Genomic DNA, 17,930 nt, shown 5'->3' with positions numbered 1-17,930 from the left:
GCCTCCACTGTTCAGCAGGCGTTTGTGTTTTCAAAACATACTATAAACACATTTGGGCTAGGTCTACAAATTTCATAAGTGGCTGGTGCTAGTACTGAGCCCAAAAGAATAAAACAGCTCACCTAGGATTGTGGCAGATGAGAGCTGTATCAGATACCTTTAAGTGAAAAGAGCAAATGACACCAATTTTGTCAAAGGGCTATATTTCATATATATGTGTGGTTAGGAAAATATGGCAAAAACAATAACTTTTTAAGTGGTGGCATTACGGTGGTCAGACTCCCTATTAAAGACAACTCTTCTATGTAGCACTTCCCCCAGGTGCCATTTTGCTTTCGCAAGAGTTTGTTTGTTTTGTCAGAGATTGGAAAATGTATTAGTATAATTTATAATGTTATACTACTTTCAGGTGTACAATATAGCAATTTGACACATATATGCCTTACAGTGTGATCACACTATAGTAATCATCTGTGATCTTGCAAACTTAACCACAAAATTATTGACTATATTCCCCTTCACCTTTTTCACCCATCCCCCACCTACCTCCCCTCTGGCAGCCGTTGGTTGGATCTCTGTTTTTGACTGGGTTTTTTTTTTTTTCTAGATTCCACATATAAGTGAAGCTTATATGTCTTTCCCTGATTATTTCACTTAGCATAACACTCTCTAGGTCCATCCATGTTGTCGCAGATAGCAAGATTTCATTTTTTTTTTATTAGTTTCAGGTGTACAAAGCAACGTAATTGACGTTTAAGCCCCTCATAAAGTGATAACCCACCCTCCCAAGCTACTATTCCTCTGTAATAATACCATTGAGACTCTTACTTTGTTGTACTCCACATCCCATGAAACATATTTATACATATATGTTTAGTTACAGTTGCCATTCAATATTCTTCATTCAGCTCCTCAGGTGTACAGCGCAGTGGTCAGGCCTCTACACAGTCTATCACGTGATCCCCTGATACGTCCAGGGCCCATCTGGCACCTTACATGATCTTTACAATTGTTGATCATATTCCCCACACTGTATTAACTATCAATTTATATTTCTTAATGCCTTCACCTTTTTCACCCTGCCCCCAACCCCATTCCCATCTATCACCCTGATAGATCTAGTACCTATCTGGCACCATACCTAGTTACTACAATATTGTTGACTATATTCCTTATGCTGTACCCTACATCCCCATGACCACTGTGTAACAACCAATTTGTTCTTAATCCCTTCTACTTTCACCCATCCTTAACTCCCCCTCCCCCCATCTTAAGTCCCTCTGTCCCTCTGAGATTCCTTGTAATACTGGTTTGGTGGTGATTTTGGTGGTGATGAATTCCTTCATCTTTTTCTTGTCTGGGAAGCTCCTTATCTATCCTATAATTCTAAATGACAGACTTGCTGGGTAGAGCAATCTTGGTCGTATGTCGTTACTTTTCATCACTTGGAATATTTCCTGCCACTGCCTTCTTGCCTTCAAAGTTTCTGTTGAGAAATCAGTTGACAGTCATACGGGGACTCCCTTGTAGGTAACTAACTGCTTTTCTCTTGTTGCTTTTAAGATTCTCTTTGTATTTAACCTTTGGCATTTAAAAATATGTGTCTCAGTGTTGGCCTTTTTGGGTTGATCTTATTTGGGACTCTGCTTCCTGGGCTTCAATGTCTATTTCCTTCACCAGGCTAGGGAAGTTTTCTGTCATTATTTGTTCAAATAGGTTTTCAGTTCCTTGCTTTCTCTCCTCCCCTGTACCCCTATAATGTGAATGTTGGTACACTTGATACTGCCCCAGAGGCCCCTTAAACTCTCCTCAATTTTTTGGATTCTTTTTTTCCTTTTGCTGTTCTAGTTGGGTGTTTTCTTTACTACTTTATCTTCTACATCGCTGTTTGGATCCTCTGCTTCATCTAATCTATTGTTGATTCCCTGTAACATATTCATTTCCGTTATTGTGTCCTTTATTTCTGACTCGTTCTTTTTTATGGTTTTCGTCTCCATTTGTATGCTTCCTCTCTCTGTCAGAGTTCTCCCTGAGATCATTGAGCATTCTTATAACCAGTGTTTGGAACTCGGCATGTGACAGATTCCTGATATCCGTTTATCACTTAGGTTGTTTTCTGGAGCTTTGTTCTATTGTTATTTGAGACATATTTCTTTGTCTCTCCATTTTGGCTGCCTCCCTGTGTTTGTTTCTATGTATTAGGTAGGGCTGCTGTGTCTTCCAGTCTTAGCAGAGTGGCCTTATGTAGTAGGTGTGCTGTGGGGCTCAGTGGCACAGTCTTCTGGTCACCTGAGCCATGCGCTCCAGGTGTGTCCCTAGAGGTTGTGTGTGCCCTTCTCTCGTAGTTTAGCCTTGGTTGATAATTGCACATCAAGGGGAGGGACTGACTTGGGCTCATTCTGTGAGGACTGGCCTTGGCTGCGGTGGAGGCGTTGTATGCGAGGGCTGATCCTACGGAGCAGGATCATTTCTAGTTTTCTATCTTTGAACTTGATAATTCTCTCTTCCATCTGGTCTACTCTATTTCCAATGCTTTCTAATGCATTCTCCATCTCATTTATAAGCTCTAGAACTTCTGTTTGGTTCTTTTTTATAGTTTCAGTCTCTTTTGTAAAGTACTCCTTTTTTTCATTCCTGAGCTCATTGAACTGCCTTTCTGAGTTTTCTCATGTCTCGTTGACTGTCTTCATGACTGCAATCTTGAATTCTCTGTCATATAAATCAGCCTTCTATAACTTTGAGTTTGATTTCTGGAGACTTGTCATTTTCTTTCTGTGTTACCATGTTACCTGGGTCATTCGTGGTACTTGGTGGATTGTTCTTCTGCCTGCACTTTTGAGGTTGTGAAGTATTTTCTTGTTTTGATCTTAACAATTCAGCAGATAATTAGAGGTCTTTCTTTTTGTGGTGGGCGATGTCCCTTTTGAGGTGAAAATAACCTTCTGCGTGCCTGGGGTCGTGGGTCTCCTCTGTCCAAGTCGCCTCAGTCTCTGGGTGGGGCACTGGCACCACGGTGGGAGGATGTGGCAGGTGAGAAAAGCCGGGTCTGTGAGCCTGCCACACTGCCTCCTCATTCCCAGTGGCCACCAGACCGCTGTGCTGTAGGTAGGGGCCTGGAGACACTTTTCTGCGTCTGCTACCATGTTCTGCCGCCATAGGGAGGGGAAGCCGGCTTCTTGAGCATTGAGGCTGCTTCTGCCCTTACCCTCTGCCGGGCTGTAGTGTGGGGGTCGCACCAGTACTGTTAGCTCAGGCTGTGGCAGCTGTCAGGCTGCGCCTGCACACCCTGTCCCTGTCCTTCCCCCGTCCCGCTGCCTCTGTGTGTTCCAATGCAGCCACCTTCAGATGTACTGATGATGGCTCGCTCAGGCATGCTTGTGTGGGAAGCAGAGGGACCTTTGTTGGATTAGACATGTCTGCCTTGTAAATTTAAGGGGAGATGCAAAGGGGCCTTCTCACTCCACCATGATGCTAACCTGCCTCGCTCTTTTATGAGCTCTGACTCCAGGAATTTTGAAACCTTTCTTTCCTCAAAAGGTCTCTGATTAATTGATGAAACAGCATCTCCCATTGCTTTTGTGTAATTTTATACCTCAACGGTCTCCCTCTCCTAAGCCCTGGGCGGGAGGAGAAGAAACATTTAACATGGATGTGCATGACTACATTGCTAGCCAGTCACCCTCTGGGTTCCACAGAGGGCCCAAGTCCGTTTTTGTGGCTTGAATACTAGCAGTGTCACAGTCCTTTATGTCCTTTAGTTGAATTTGAGGAGAGATTAAGTTTGCTGCTGAAAAGTCAACTCATCATGTATAGTTGCAAACTTTAGAAGCGTTTCTGAACTAGCATCATTTTATACCCATGCTGGTATTTACAAGGTATAAATGTATTAATCTAATGTTTGGAGCCACATGAATGGTTATCAGTGCTTCTCAATACTTCATTTCAGAACAACTAGCTCAGATGCCCTTGCACTTCCTTATCTCTGACTACACCTCATACTGTACTTCCATCTCAACCAAGGACAGTCTAAAATACGTACTTTATTCAGAATCCTGTCCAAAACACAGCCTTTTTATATCATACCACCTCTGTCCATCCCACTCATCCATATTCAGCCATTATTCAAGGTTTCTCCTTGATTTGGCCACTACTTCGTAATCGTGTGACAAACAAAACCCCTAAACTGCCCATCTATAAAATAAGGACGAACCTACTTGTGTCGGTATCATAAGGCTGTTGGGATTATAAAATAACACATAAGAAAAATGTTATTTCTAGAGAGCACTCGATGAAAAGACTCAGGAGTAGTACATACAGGTCTACAATCCCTTATCGAAAAATCCTTGTGGCGAGAATTTTTCAGATACAGAGAGGTAAATATATTTTGAAACTCATCCACAGCAGGATCTTGAATCTATGGTAAAAGCACTTACGTCCACAGTAAGATGTGTTCATACGCATACAAATTTCAGGTCAGATATTGCTGCCAAATGAATTTGGAAACAAACGCAAGGAAAAAACTTGGTTTTCGGAGCACCGTGGATTTCAGATCGCAAACTTGTAGCGGCCTTCACATTTTTGCCAGCACTCGGCCGGCCGTTGATTCCGATTTTCTTTATTTTGTTATGTAACTGGCAAAGAGACGAGGAAACAGGAAGCCAGAAGAAAACTCACAAGGTACGCTTTGATGCACACAGCAGCTACGCCAGAACCCTGCGCACACAGCCTCGTGCAGAGCCAGCAAGAAGCCTGTCAGTGAGGTAACCGGGAGAAAGGAACCTGCCAAAGCCCAGATGGGGCCTTTCTGGAGCCTCCCAATTAAGTCCTCATTTTACAAAAGGGAAAACCTAGGGACCAGAATGGAAAACTGACTTGTCCCAAGTTCAACAACATTAGACTGAGCCTCTTAGACAAGGTCAGATCCCTCTGTCCTTTTCCTTCGTAGCATTCACTAGTTTACGTATTTATGGCTAGAGTCATGGGCTCAACCCTTGGCCTATCAGTCCCCATGGCCAGGGAAGGGAAGTACTATTAGCCACCCTTTAGCCAGCCATCACTGTGGTGACAGGTGGTTCTCATAAAGCGGCAGCTCCTTTTGGATTCATTTGGCTATAAGAGTGGGGGAAGAGGCAATCCCTCCAAAGGAACATGTGCTGGTCACCCAAGAAGGGTCATTAGGCAGCTAGAACATACCTACTGCAAGGAAAATTAAGTACCATTATTCACTGCTGTTATATGCTCTGTGCTAAATACTCATTGTAAACCAATCCTCACAACGTTATTTCCCACAATTTACAAATGGGGAAACTCAGCCACCGGGACAAGTTGAAAGACCTTTTCCAATGATCTGGATTTTGTTCACTTATTTTCGTAAGTTAGATCTTTGCACTCAGGGAAGATGTGCCCAGGGAAGAAAGCAGATGATATTTGCAAATAACATATTCTAGCCTTTTTCCCACAAGTCTGAGTTCTGGAAAGGAGAAGTCCCCCAGATGGGAAAGAAGGTGGTCAGTAGGTTCTGAAAACAGCTGGAAGGCAAGTCTCGTTCACCTGCAAGACATCAGAGGAAAAGCTGCGTGGCATGTAAGACAGGCTGGGTTCCAGGAACTGGTACTTCTAGTAGTAGAAACGATTGCCACGCCAAAGTTTGGAATTTGTGATGCCACCTGCCTTCAAAGGACACCTCAGAATTAGTCACTGATATTCAGCTGGGACCATGAAAGGTTGAATGCAGCTATTTTCCAGGCACTAGGCAATTCCCTTGACTCTTGTGTAACTTGAGAGAAGGATGGGGATTGAATATACTGCTAGGTGGCAAGATGGGGGAATACTCCAATCTGATTTAAAAGAATAAGCAATTTCTTCCAGATTCAAACATTATACTATTCTGCCTAGTCTAGGCAGCTCCATGAACTCAGAGCAAAAGGTAGGCCTTACAGGAAGGCAAATTTATATTCTGTAAAGCAAAAGACTTTCTCAATCACCACTCAGTCCAATAATGGAGTCTTCCTGTGCCTGTTTTCCTCACCACTAAAATAAGGACAATAATAGGATTTACTTTAAAGAATTGTTTGGAGTATTAAAATGTATCAGTATGTAAGGGGCTAAGAAAAAAATGCCTAACTCCCATGTAGCAAGTGCTCAGTAAATGGATTTTTACTGTGGTATATAACAGGTACTCTATTCCATTGCCACCCTTCAGATACTACCGTTTGGAGAAACAGTTGGAAACCTAAGTTAAATACCTTTAAAAATGTTCATGTTTGGTCTCCTGAAATTCAAATGGTCTCCTGAAGACATTCGATATAGGCAAAAAAGACATTCATCACAGCTTTACTGATAAATGAACAAGAGAAAACATTTTAGTTTCACCTGTTAATTCTACCTCCTAAAATAAGTCAAATCTTGTTTCTTTTCTGTGCTTTTTCACAGCACCGTAGGATCCTATCCATCACTTCTCAGCAGGCCTGTTACAGTAAACTTCTCCATCACTGTACTTATATTACAGGCCTGCCCTTCTTTCACCCCCACCCACATGACATCCCCACGTGATCCTGTTACCGTGCAAATCTGATGGACAGCAGTTCAATTTCGGCACATGGTGGTCACTGGGCCAAATCTAGCTGGTCGATTTTTTTTATTTAGTTTTAATTTATATACGTTTAAGCAGGTAGGTACCACAAGCCCTACCACTTACTAGGTATTGTATTGATTTTATTCATTCAGACTCATACTTTTCACCTGCCTGGCCTCTATAAGATTTGGATTTGTCAACACCTGACCTACAGTATATAATTCAAATCATGTAGCTGGCCTGCTCTTTCTCCAATGAAGATGAGGTTATGTTTCTCCCTTGCTATTCTCAAAAACGATAACTATTAATTGGCTGCTTTCTGTCTAAATAGATTCATTCAGGAAATACTTATTATGTACCTACTGTGTACCTTGGCACTTTTCTTTGTGCCAAGGGACACAGCAAACACAGCAGACCATAAAGCTTACATTTGATTAGAAGAGGAAAGTACTATGGGGATAAAGTCTGGGAGGGGACCAGAAAGTGCGGTGGGGTGCCATTTCAGATAGGCTGGTCAGGGAAGGCCCACAGAGATGAGGGCATATGCTAAAGACATCAAGGGGGGATGCAATGCATTCTAGGCAAGCAGATGCAGTGGTCCTGGAATGCTAGAGGGTTGTCCCCTCTGGTATCTTGGGTGAGTCCTCGTTGTTTCTCAAGGATCAGCTCAACTGCCATTTTCCCAAGGACATGTTTCCATGACCACTCCCAGGCAGAATGACGTTCTTCCCCCCATGCATTCTTACACCTATCTCAGTTCTGTGAATCCGTCATGTGTCCATATTGTCCTCAAAACTACGCATTTTTAAAAATAAATTACCTGAAGCAAAAGCAGACGTGAGGAGGCATTCCTGATGAAGCTAGCTCTCCTGCATTCTCCTAATACAGGAATGTTATCTGGATTCTTTGGAAAGAAAAGTTTTTAGAACCAAAGTATAGGTTTGAATTTACCAGTTAAGGAGGCTGGAGAAAGCCGTTAGCTTTGCTTAAGCCACCGTTTGTGCAGTGATAAAGTATTGTAACCCAAAAAGGCATGATAAAGGCCTAACTCCGCGAAAGCACATAGTGGGAACTCAATAAAGAATAGGGCTTGTTCTTGGAAAGCAAATGCTTTCCATCTTTTACCCCCAGTGACAGCTGTTACCACAAGAGGGCACTATCAGCACAGCTGGAAAGGCAAAGCGTCTTTGTCTTCTCAGATTCCAGGGGACACCAGTTCATGCCTCAACTTTAAATCTGTGGTGTGTGAACTGGGAATGAAGACTGGCACTTGACACGCATATGTGGTGATGAGCTTGGGACACCGAGTCCTGTAAGCAGACAAGGAAAAACAAGTACCTAGTCTGGTGGTGAAGAGCAAAGGTCTTTTGAGTCAGACTAATGAGGGTTTGAATATGGTCCCACAACCACGTTAGACGATTGTATCTCACTGAGCGTATCTAAAACATGGTGGTTCCAGGCCTTTGCTAGAGGTGGGTGCTAGCCCCAGTGAGCACTGTCTGGCTTGACGGGTGCATGAGCAAATAGATGTAATAAGACCTGCGGGGAAGAAGTCCTGGGGGGACCTGTAACTGCTCACCTACTGGGAGCACACAGGCTCTGTGCTCTGCTCCTCTCAGCCGGGACTCTTCTGTGTCACTCCCCAATACTGACAGCCCTGTGCGGAAACCAAGCGAGACGACCAGCAAAGGCCTGAGTGAAAGCATATATATCACCAATTAGGGGGAAAAAGAAAAGTCAAACTAAGAGCACTTTTAAAAGCTGATGAAAACACATGCCTTAAGTGCAGTCTCTTCAACAAATGATGTCAGAAAAACTGGATATTCACATGCACATGAAGGGAGTAGGACCCGTATACCATATACAAAAATTAACTAAAAATGGATCCAAAATCTAAATGTAAGACTTAAAATTATGAAACTCTTAGAAGAAAACATAGGGGAAAAGCTTCATGACAATGGATATAGCAATTATCTCTTGGATATGACACCAAAAGCACAGTCAACAAAAGTAAAAGTAGATAAAACTGCATTACATCAAAATTTAAAACTGGGAATCACAGGGGACAAGAATGAAAAGGCAACCCACAGAATGGGAGAAAATATTTGCAAATAATATAATATATTTGATAAGGGGCTAAACCTCAATATATAAAGTACTCTTAACAACTCAACAACAACAAAAATCCAATAAAAAATGCACTTGAATAGACAAAGTATATAAATCACCAAGCAGTATATGAAAAGCTGCTCAACACCACTAATCATTAGGAAAATACAAATCAAAACCACAAATAAGGCATTACCTCATACCTACTAGGATGCTATTATCAAAGCAGAAAATAACACATAGGAAGGTCTGAAAATAAACATTTCTAACTAAGAGCTGGCCACATAAGGCAGTCACGTCCTAGGCATGTAGTTTCCTTTACAAAGATCAATCTTTACCTTAAGTGAACCTATTGTCTTTTTGCAACTAAGACAGCATACCTTGGAAATGTCATAAGAATCTCCTTTTCTGGACCCCAAATGGCACACTGCAGTCACAGGGCAGACCACAGAACCCCTCATTGTTCTCTTGTTCCCCAAATACCATCTCTATGTGCTGTAAACGTTAAATTATTAACTATCCCGTACCCACCAACGTAAAATAACTGTGTCTGTTTTACTTTTTTATCCAATCCCAGGGATTTCCCCACTTTGCTTTCTCCTGCCCCCTTAATCTACCACCAATGGATTTCATGTAACCCTTCTAATGTCTCCTTTTATTTGAATGTATAAAATAAGCTGCAAAACTGCCATTCTCAGAAGCATTTTTTCAATCCATTGAGATTTTGCTTCCCGACAATTGTCAGTTTGGCTCAAATAAACTCATAAAAATTCTCTACGTGTTTGGACATCTTTTAATTTGACACCGCCAAGCAAATCTGCAACACCAGTGCGTGTTCTGCAGGTCTGTTCTGACACTACCTGGAGTTAGCATCAGACCTCAGATGAATGCCTCAGTTCCACAAGACCACCCCGCGTCCTCACTTCCAGTGCAAATCACAAGTCCTGGTTGTTACCTGTACTACTGACTGACTACTTACTAGTGATTTAGTATAAAAGGTATAACTCAGGAACAGCTAGAAAGAAGGGACGCACAGGGAAAGATATGTGGGAGAGGCCTGGCGCTTCCATGCCCTTTTCGGGCATATTGCTTTCCCAGCACCTCCAGAAGCCATCTGAACCTCAGTCAGGGGGTTTCATGGAGGCTTCTGTTGTTGACATGATTGATGAAATCATTGGCCATAAGTGACTGATTTAACCTCTCCCCTTCACCTGGGGCGGTGGGCAGGGGACTGAAAGTTTCAACACAAATCACAGTGGTTCGCTCCCCCAGCATCCAGCTCCATCCTGGGGGGGGGGGGGGGCTTTCCAAGACGCACCTCATTACCATAAACTCCGGAGTGGTTTAAAGACGGGCTCATTATGAATAATAAAAGACACCCATTTCACTTTTATGGCTCTGGTCCTGTTGCAGGAATTGGGAACAAAAATATAACAAAAGATGTTCCTATAGCTCCTATGTAGGAAGTAATAAGGGTTTCAGGAGCTATATACCAGGGACAAGGACAGAAACCCAATGCATATTGATCATAAATCACACCATCACAATGCTAAACAGTCTTTGCTCTATTAGTGGGTCTAAATCAACTCACTGGATGCCATCCTCTTAAATGTGGGCAGACTTAATGGTTCTCGATTGTCTTCGTGTGCACTTAAAGGAATTGTAATAATTGTGTTCAGGAAAAAGTATTTATTTGACACCTTTACAAAAATATTTAGGCACATAATTTTCATGTTTATGTCAACCCTCGGTACCCCTTAAAAACCCTAAAATGGTCATTTGGTAAATAGAATCTGTGTTGAAAAAAATACTGTGATAGAACATTTGAAAACAAAAATCAGTTGATCATCAGCATGAGAAAGAAAACATTTATGACCAAAATAATCTCTAAAACCATTTTTATGAGACAACAAATCTAACCAGTAGATTTCTTTTAAAAAGTATTTTCAAACAAGAAAGCTTAAAAAAAGACCCATCATAGAACATCGCTTCATACCACAATGGAGTGGCATCCTAACATTAAGAACTAGAAGACAGGTTTAGAAAACAGGGATGGTGCCAGAGGCTCACAAACACCCACAACTGAGATGAACCCGGAGGCAGAGCCGTCCGCCATGCATTTAATTCGGAGAAAGGAAGACGGAATGAGCGGGCAGCACAGGAATTACCGTAAGGTGACAAACTGGAAAAGCTTTAACTGAATCACCATTCTGAAGAGTCATTATCTTCCTTCAAGATAATTTTTTCATTTTTGAAATTTACTATCAACATATGACAGTAATTTCATTTTTTAAAAACAGGTGGAATCACCTGCATTTCACACAGCGGCCACAATTATATCCAGTAGGTATTTTTTAAAAGACCATGAACAGGAACGAAGCAAACGCAGTACAGGGTCACATTTTTCAACAAATACACGTGTTGCCCAGGCCTCTCACATTTACGGAGGATGGATTAAGAATCTTGTTTTGCCTACAGTCTCACCTAAAATGACAGTAACAAAATCTGCCAAGTGCACACTGCCTACTGGACAGTGTGCTGAGAAGTTTCACATCTACTATCTCATTTATTCTGATTATGATTTTTCTCTCAGAGAAGGAAAAATCACAGCTTTGTTGATAGGGAACCAATAACAGAAAGTTATGGGGAAGCAAGAATTCATGCAGCAGAGGGGGGAGAGATCCAGGCTATTCATGGAATTCTAACAGCCTGGCACATCTCAAGAGCTATGGCAAGTATAAGTTATCAAAGTCCTCTGGGATGAAAAACTGCTTCAGCTCTAGGGGTGGGGCCCCCCCTAACCAGTGATACTGGTAACTACAGGCAGCGTGAATGTGCGAATCACTCCTTTCATCTGTTTCTCTCAGGATTATGCATTACTTAAGAGCAAGAGTCATGTCCCATTCATCTCAGCTTCCCCAGAGCTTAGTGCTGTGTATTGGATTGATAATGATTTCAGATCCACTTGGTTTGGACAAAAATGAAGTTGTTTTAAGAGTAAAGTTGTTTTGATGTAAGAGTGAAGATGTGTCATGATGACCTCATCTCAACTGTTGTCACAAGGAGCTCAGCAGCTGAGGAGAGCGGTGCGGGCTTATCAATAAAAAAACATCTGAAGATGTGACTACGGCAAGCGGACATTTAGACTAGAAGGAGTCTAAATGCTTGCGAAGAGAGTTTAGGAGGACTACGCAAGTGTTCTGTCTGGGCAAAGCCAACCTTTCTGATCTGAACAGCTAGCTCTCTGCAGACCTTTGGGCCAGCAGCTCGTGCGTGGTCAGCAGTGGCGAGAGGCTGCAGCAGCCCCTCACAGAACATCTTGCCCGCCAGCTCTGGTGCTGTCATTCGCTAGCAGTTTGCTCCGGCAATAAGGGTTTTTTGTGTTTGTACCAGCAGCTGGAAGTCAGCTGTCTGCTGGGTCTCTCCTGAGAACCAACCTTGTAGAAAAGGTACAACTCAACTACACTTGGACTTCTTTCATCTCTCCTTGCATGGAACCGTAAGGTAATTAATCTATCATTGCTTTGGAGTATGTTCTTATTGGCTTATAAAGAGACATTATTCTCTATACTACCGGCTTATGAAATATTACAATTTCCCACAATGTGTGTTAAATACTGGTGAAACAATCTCAGTCTCTAAGCATAATTTGCCACCCAAAACACTTACCATCATGCCTGGCATGAAATAGATGCTTGGTAAATCTTTGCTCATTGAATGAGGCCACAGTAACAAGACCAATGCCAGGCCCCAAATCCTGGCTACTATTCCAACCCAGTCGTGTAAAACTCTGCTATTCTTTCCATGAAGATCCTTTATGAGCTTTACTGACCTGAAGTTCCCGTGGTTTCTTGATATAACAGGACTATGGAACACTTGCAAACGCACTTTTTTTTTAACCTACATGCAAGCTGGACCCTACAAATGATGGACTCACAAAATCAGCAGCCATATGAGGTAATTAAAAATCACCTGACACGTTGGCCCACCAGGGTTACTTGAATGGATCTGGCACTGACAGCAGACTGGCCAAAGAAGACTTCACAGTCACTAACTCAAAAAGGGGAGCCAGTCGTAGAATTTGGCTTTCAGAATTCTTTCCACAGCTCATCTGTCTCAGGGCAAATTAAGGATTTAATTCTATGCTGCCTCTTTTTCATCCCAGGAGGAAGTTAATAGGTCAAAGAATTTTTTACCTGGTAAGGTATCAACCTTGGGGCAAAACCCAGACATCTGGGCAGTGTAGAGTACTAGATAAATCTCTAGTGTATATAACCAAGCCTGCACATAACAAACGAACTCCAAAATAGCTGGCCAGCTTATTCAATCTCCAACTTCCCCAGGATGCTTTCTCTTACTTGGAAGGGGGCATCCAGGAATCAGAACATGGACAGGCAGAAGCTATAAGTTGTTCTATTGCTTGTGGTCAGTCAGAAAGCTCAGCAGAGGCCAGGGGCCCTGAGGTTCTAGTTCAACGCCTCTAAACACATCCAAAGGCCTTTCAGAATGAGAAGTTCTATAATGCAGATTATTTCTAAAGTCAAAGTTCCTTCCTTCTTGTGGCTAATAGAAGGAACAGAACTGCTAAAATTAGCTCTCACAATGGCTTTCCACTGTACCCACACAAAACCAGCACTGCCAGGCAACAGTCACAGCCAGAAGTGCGAATCAAAAGAGGCCAGCCTGGAAGTCAGATAAAAGCTCTGGTTTACAGAGGAACCCATCATCCTCCCTGATTTATAAGGCCTATTCCTCTGACCCCAAATTCAATCAACTGGTTGCCTCCCTGAAAGAGCTCAAGCTAACTCAGCTAGCATCCCCGTTTCCTCACTCCCCCAGAGGAAAAGGACAGTTAATCAATGGCAGCATGGTTCGATGGAAAAAATATAAATTTTGACTCATCACCTAGTTTGAGTCTTGTTTTCTCATAAGTAAAACAGAGATAGTAAGAACCACTTTACACAAGATAAGGTCCTAGTCTCCCACTGGAATTTTCTGAGATCAGATGATACTGGAAAAAAGTGAGACTTAGGACCTCTTACATGGAGCTTATAAGTTGGAAGTTGGTCGTGAGGCTAATTCTAGAGATCCAGCACCATTGGCCAGGCTTTAATAAAGATAAACCAAAATAAGGGAAAAGCATTAATATGAAAATGACCTCAATAAAGTTCTTCAAAAATAAATTCAAAACCTAAGAGGGCTCCTGTTGAGGCACCAAAATATTAATTGTTTAGGTCAAAGGAGCCCAGTGGATTCTAAACCCAGTGAAACAAAAGGTAGTGTGTGCACCAGCAAGGTACCCAGCCTCTTATATTCCCACTGTACAACTGGCCTGAGCAGACACTCATCCCCGAAGTCAACAGATGTCTCAAGTCACGGGACTGTGTCTGAGTTAACACCCACCCCACCCAAAGAGACAATTCATACAATGTCCATTCACAGCTGCTCCCCACTGGTCTTGAGAGAAGCTGGCAAGCTCATTAAGCGAGCCAAACTACATGGGATGTAGGCGGCAGTATTCAGAGGAGAGAGGTATACTCATGCTATTTCAGGAGAAAGCAAGGTGACAGCTGTAACACTGACGCTGCCAGAGCTAGAACAAGCCTGGACACTACAGAAACATCTAGCCAGCCTTTCCCCTCCAACCAGTATATTCAGAAATGCAAGAGCTACTCATATTGATTCAAAGAGAAGTAAAAAGAGTGGCAACTAAACCCAGAAAAGGGAAGCATGGGGAAATAGCTGGTGGCCACCTTGCCTGCCTGCCATTCTCACTCAGAGAAAGGCTGAGCTGCATGGTTTACAAAATGCAGCTCTTCACATGCATGACCTCATACTGTAGCGTTTGCCTTCACACCGTTGTGGGGCAGGTAGGGCAGGGGCTTTTAACCCCCTTTATAGATTTGCAGGTTCTGAGAACTGAGAAACGTTCTGTGACTTGCTCGCAGTCACACTGTCTTCTGAATGGACTGACACAGCTAAGTTCTCTGTCTTACTCTTGATCACCATAGCAGGAGTGAGATCACTTAACTACTTCCACAAACCTCTCTGCACCCCCAGCACTTAGTACAATGCCTGGCACATATTAGGGACTCAATACATTTTAGTTGAATGAATGAAGCAGATGGATGAATAAAGGACGTAAAGACCTACTTCTTCCATCCCTTCATTATCCCCATCCAACACAACAAAGAGGGAATGGCACATTTTCAAGGAATGCACTGTGCTCATTCCACGAGACCTCAGGAAAGCCAACATGGAAAGCCATACACTTCAAAGCCCCATATATTTTTTTAGTGCCAAAGTTGTCATCTTTGGCAAATGCGGTGACGGTATCCTTGTGAAGAAAATGCAATCGTTATGAAATCTAATTCAAAGAAGAGAAGTTTCAGATACTTGGCTGCATTTCTAGACGGAGGAAGGCTAAAAACTGCCTCGAGATGCAGCAACGATTTGAATGAGGCTCCAGTTGGAGCACTTTCTATATGCAGCTCTCAGGGACACCTGGATAACAAACTATGAAATAAAGTATTTTCAAAACACTGATGTTTCACTGTCGGTACAAAAGAAAAATAAATTAAAAAGCCCGGTGCATTTTCCAGTCTGATATAAATTAATTCAAATGGCATATTTAAAATAGAGTCAATTATAAGTTTCTCTCATAAAATATTAAAAGGCAGCAATCAATCCTCAGATTGTGTAAGTGCAAAGGAATGGTATTTTTCTCTATAATCAAGACCCCTCAGTATCTGTAAGAACTGCCAGTGTTCCGAGTTGATCAAACACTTGGGCCTCCATCGTCCAAGCAATCCTCTGGTCATACGGCTCCTTTCCCCTTAATGTCCAGCTTGTTACTGGCTTCTGACTGTTTGCTCAGCTGCTCTTCAGAGAAAGTGATGTAGGAATACACCAGGCTCCCAGCAATGCTGCAAAACAGAACACCACCATCAGGGAGGAAGGGAGGAATGGCAAATGTAAGGGGGGGGGCGGGTGTGCGGGGGGAGCTGCCTTTATAAATTAACAGCACATACAATTAAAATAGATACAGCAGTTTCATCTGCTATACTAGAGACACGCCCTTATCATGGCACTATCTACTGTTGTCGATGCTTTGGGAAAACGTCTGCACATAGTAGCCCGCAGGAGTGCCAATTTTTACAACCTTTCTGGAAGACACTTTGTTGAAATAGAAAACTTTAAAATTCTGCTTATCCTTTGACCTAGCAATCTACTTCATTGATGAATTGTGTACACCTTCATAGACTTACCGACAAAGTATTTACCACAAAATTTATAATACCAGAAAATTAAAGGGCAAATGTCTTACAGTGGGGAATTATATAAATTCATACAATAGAATACCATGCATCCATTAAAATAATATAAAATAAAAACAGGCAATGACATCTTAAATGAAAAATTAATCTCACAAAACATTAAGTATTATCTAATCCCATTTTATTTAAATGAACATGAGTATGTACATTGCTATGTATCAGAATGAAGTCTGGAAGGAACACAACAAGAATATTAAGAATGGTTACATCTGGATGGTCAGATTATAGGTGATTTCTTTTTTATTTGTATTTTCTACATTTTCAAAAATAATCATTCCATACAAAGAAATGTTCTTTTTAATAAGTATGAAAATCATCCCAATAAGTAAACATGTAAACCCTGGGAGATTCACAGAGTAGGTTTCTCTTTGACTATAATCCAATTCACAGCAGAGAACCTACCTACCGTCTAGCCCTCTGACTCTGAGTTGATTGCCGGTACCCCTCACGTGCGCACCATGCCTGCCTCCAGGAGGCTTCATTCTTTTGGGACACTGATTACTCTTATCTGTTTCCTATGGGGACCTCAAACCTACCTGGGATACCCAGCTTCCTGCTCCAATCACTAAGTGGAAAGTAAGGTGGAGGAGCTCAGCAAGCCGATACCACCAGACCTGCTCTCCCACCGAGCCTGCCACCCAGGGCTCCCTTGGGCATCCAGAGACTGGCCTGGGCTCTGCTTTCAGACGCCTCTGCCCTGCGTTTGGCCCCTACCTTCTGCTTGGCCACTTGACTTGGAAACTTGCTGCTTATTAGAAATTAGTTCTACTTCCCTCTGGGATGTGGGGTCCCAGCCCCAGACCAGCTACAGCAGAGTGAGAGATGCTGAACTCCCACAAATAAGGAAGCGTGATCAGGCACTCACAGCACTAAATAATCAAATTGTGACCATTTATTAAAGTCTACTATGTGCCAAGTATGTTACATACATCTCCTGCTATTGCAGTATCTCTGCAAGGTGCTCATTTAGAGACGAAGAATCTGAGTCCCAGAGTAATAAGGTAACTTGCTCAGGGTCACAAAGCATCCCAGTGACGGACCAGAAGGAAACCCAGGTCAGTCTGATTTTCTCTACTGAAATGGCTTGCTCCACTATGGTCCCTGCTCCACTTGATATTGCAGTTGCCTGTCCTTATTTTGTCCCCATCAGCCTACAAAGTTCCCAAGGCCTGACTCTTAGCTCTACAGAGTCCCAGTACAGGCCTGGCACTTTGCAGCACAGCACAGAAAATAACGGCTGAGCTGAATATCCACTGAGGCCCCATTCAAAGCAAGGATCCTCGTTAATGCACTCCTTTGCCAGTACTCACAGATTTGTCTTCTTCATCTGGTAGCTTTATTCCACTTATTGTATTTTAATTTTTTAGAATTTGATCTCTCTGAGTCTTCTGGAAACTTTTTCTAGTGTATCAAGTAGATGATTTTCCCTGGTAGCTGGGCTAGAACCTAAGGAGGTGGCTTCTGTAACCTTCCTGTCTGAAGCTAAAAATTCTTTGAGTTTCCCGTGTACATCTACGTGACAGTAAGTTTCCCTTTGCCTCCAACCCCACCCCAGCCCACAAGGTAGAAGGACTGCTCCTCCTTTCTGTCATCCTATCCTGCTCTAGATTCCGCCTCCCATGACAACCTAAAACACAGCAATGCTCTTTCTTTTCCTGCTGTCAAGACAATCTTTGATGGACAGAAATAACAGAGTGATGCAGGATCCAAGAAGACAGGAAGCCCTGGGACTTACTCCAGGCCTGGTCCTTATGGTGATGCTGGGCCCTACACTCCTGCGTGTGCAGTTAGTGTAACGAACAACCATGGACGCTGGAGTGAGGTCTTGGTTCAAATCTTAAATATAATGCTACTCCTGTGCCCCCAGGCAAATGATTCATTTCTCTGAGATACTACTTCTGTATAAATAA

The 17,930-nt window shown here is 42.6% G+C and overlaps 1 protein-coding gene across 2 annotated transcripts in view; it reads right to left on the bottom strand.

Moving 5' to 3' along the window:
• Positions 1 to 10,353: 10,353 nt before the first annotated feature.
• SLC35D1 (solute carrier family 35 member D1) overlaps positions 10,354 to 17,930 on the bottom strand; it is a 43,095-nt gene continuing 35,518 nt past the window's right edge. For both annotated transcript variants that reach the window (XM_081057474.1, XM_081057475.1), the window contains one exon: positions 10,354 to 15,609. In XM_081057474.1, the coding sequence (XP_080913600.1) occupies positions 15,568 to 15,609 (42 nt within the window). In that variant the 3' untranslated portion in view covers positions 10,354 to 15,567. The remainder of the gene's footprint in view (positions 15,610 to 17,930) is intronic.

This window comes from Rhinolophus hipposideros, assembly GCF_964194185.1.
Source record: "Rhinolophus hipposideros genome assembly, chromosome: 8".
Lineage (NCBI taxonomy): Eukaryota > Metazoa > Chordata > Mammalia > Chiroptera > Rhinolophidae > Rhinolophus > Rhinolophus hipposideros.
Note: the sequence above shows the minus strand (reverse complement) of the source record. Positions and strands in the feature narration are given on the sequence as shown.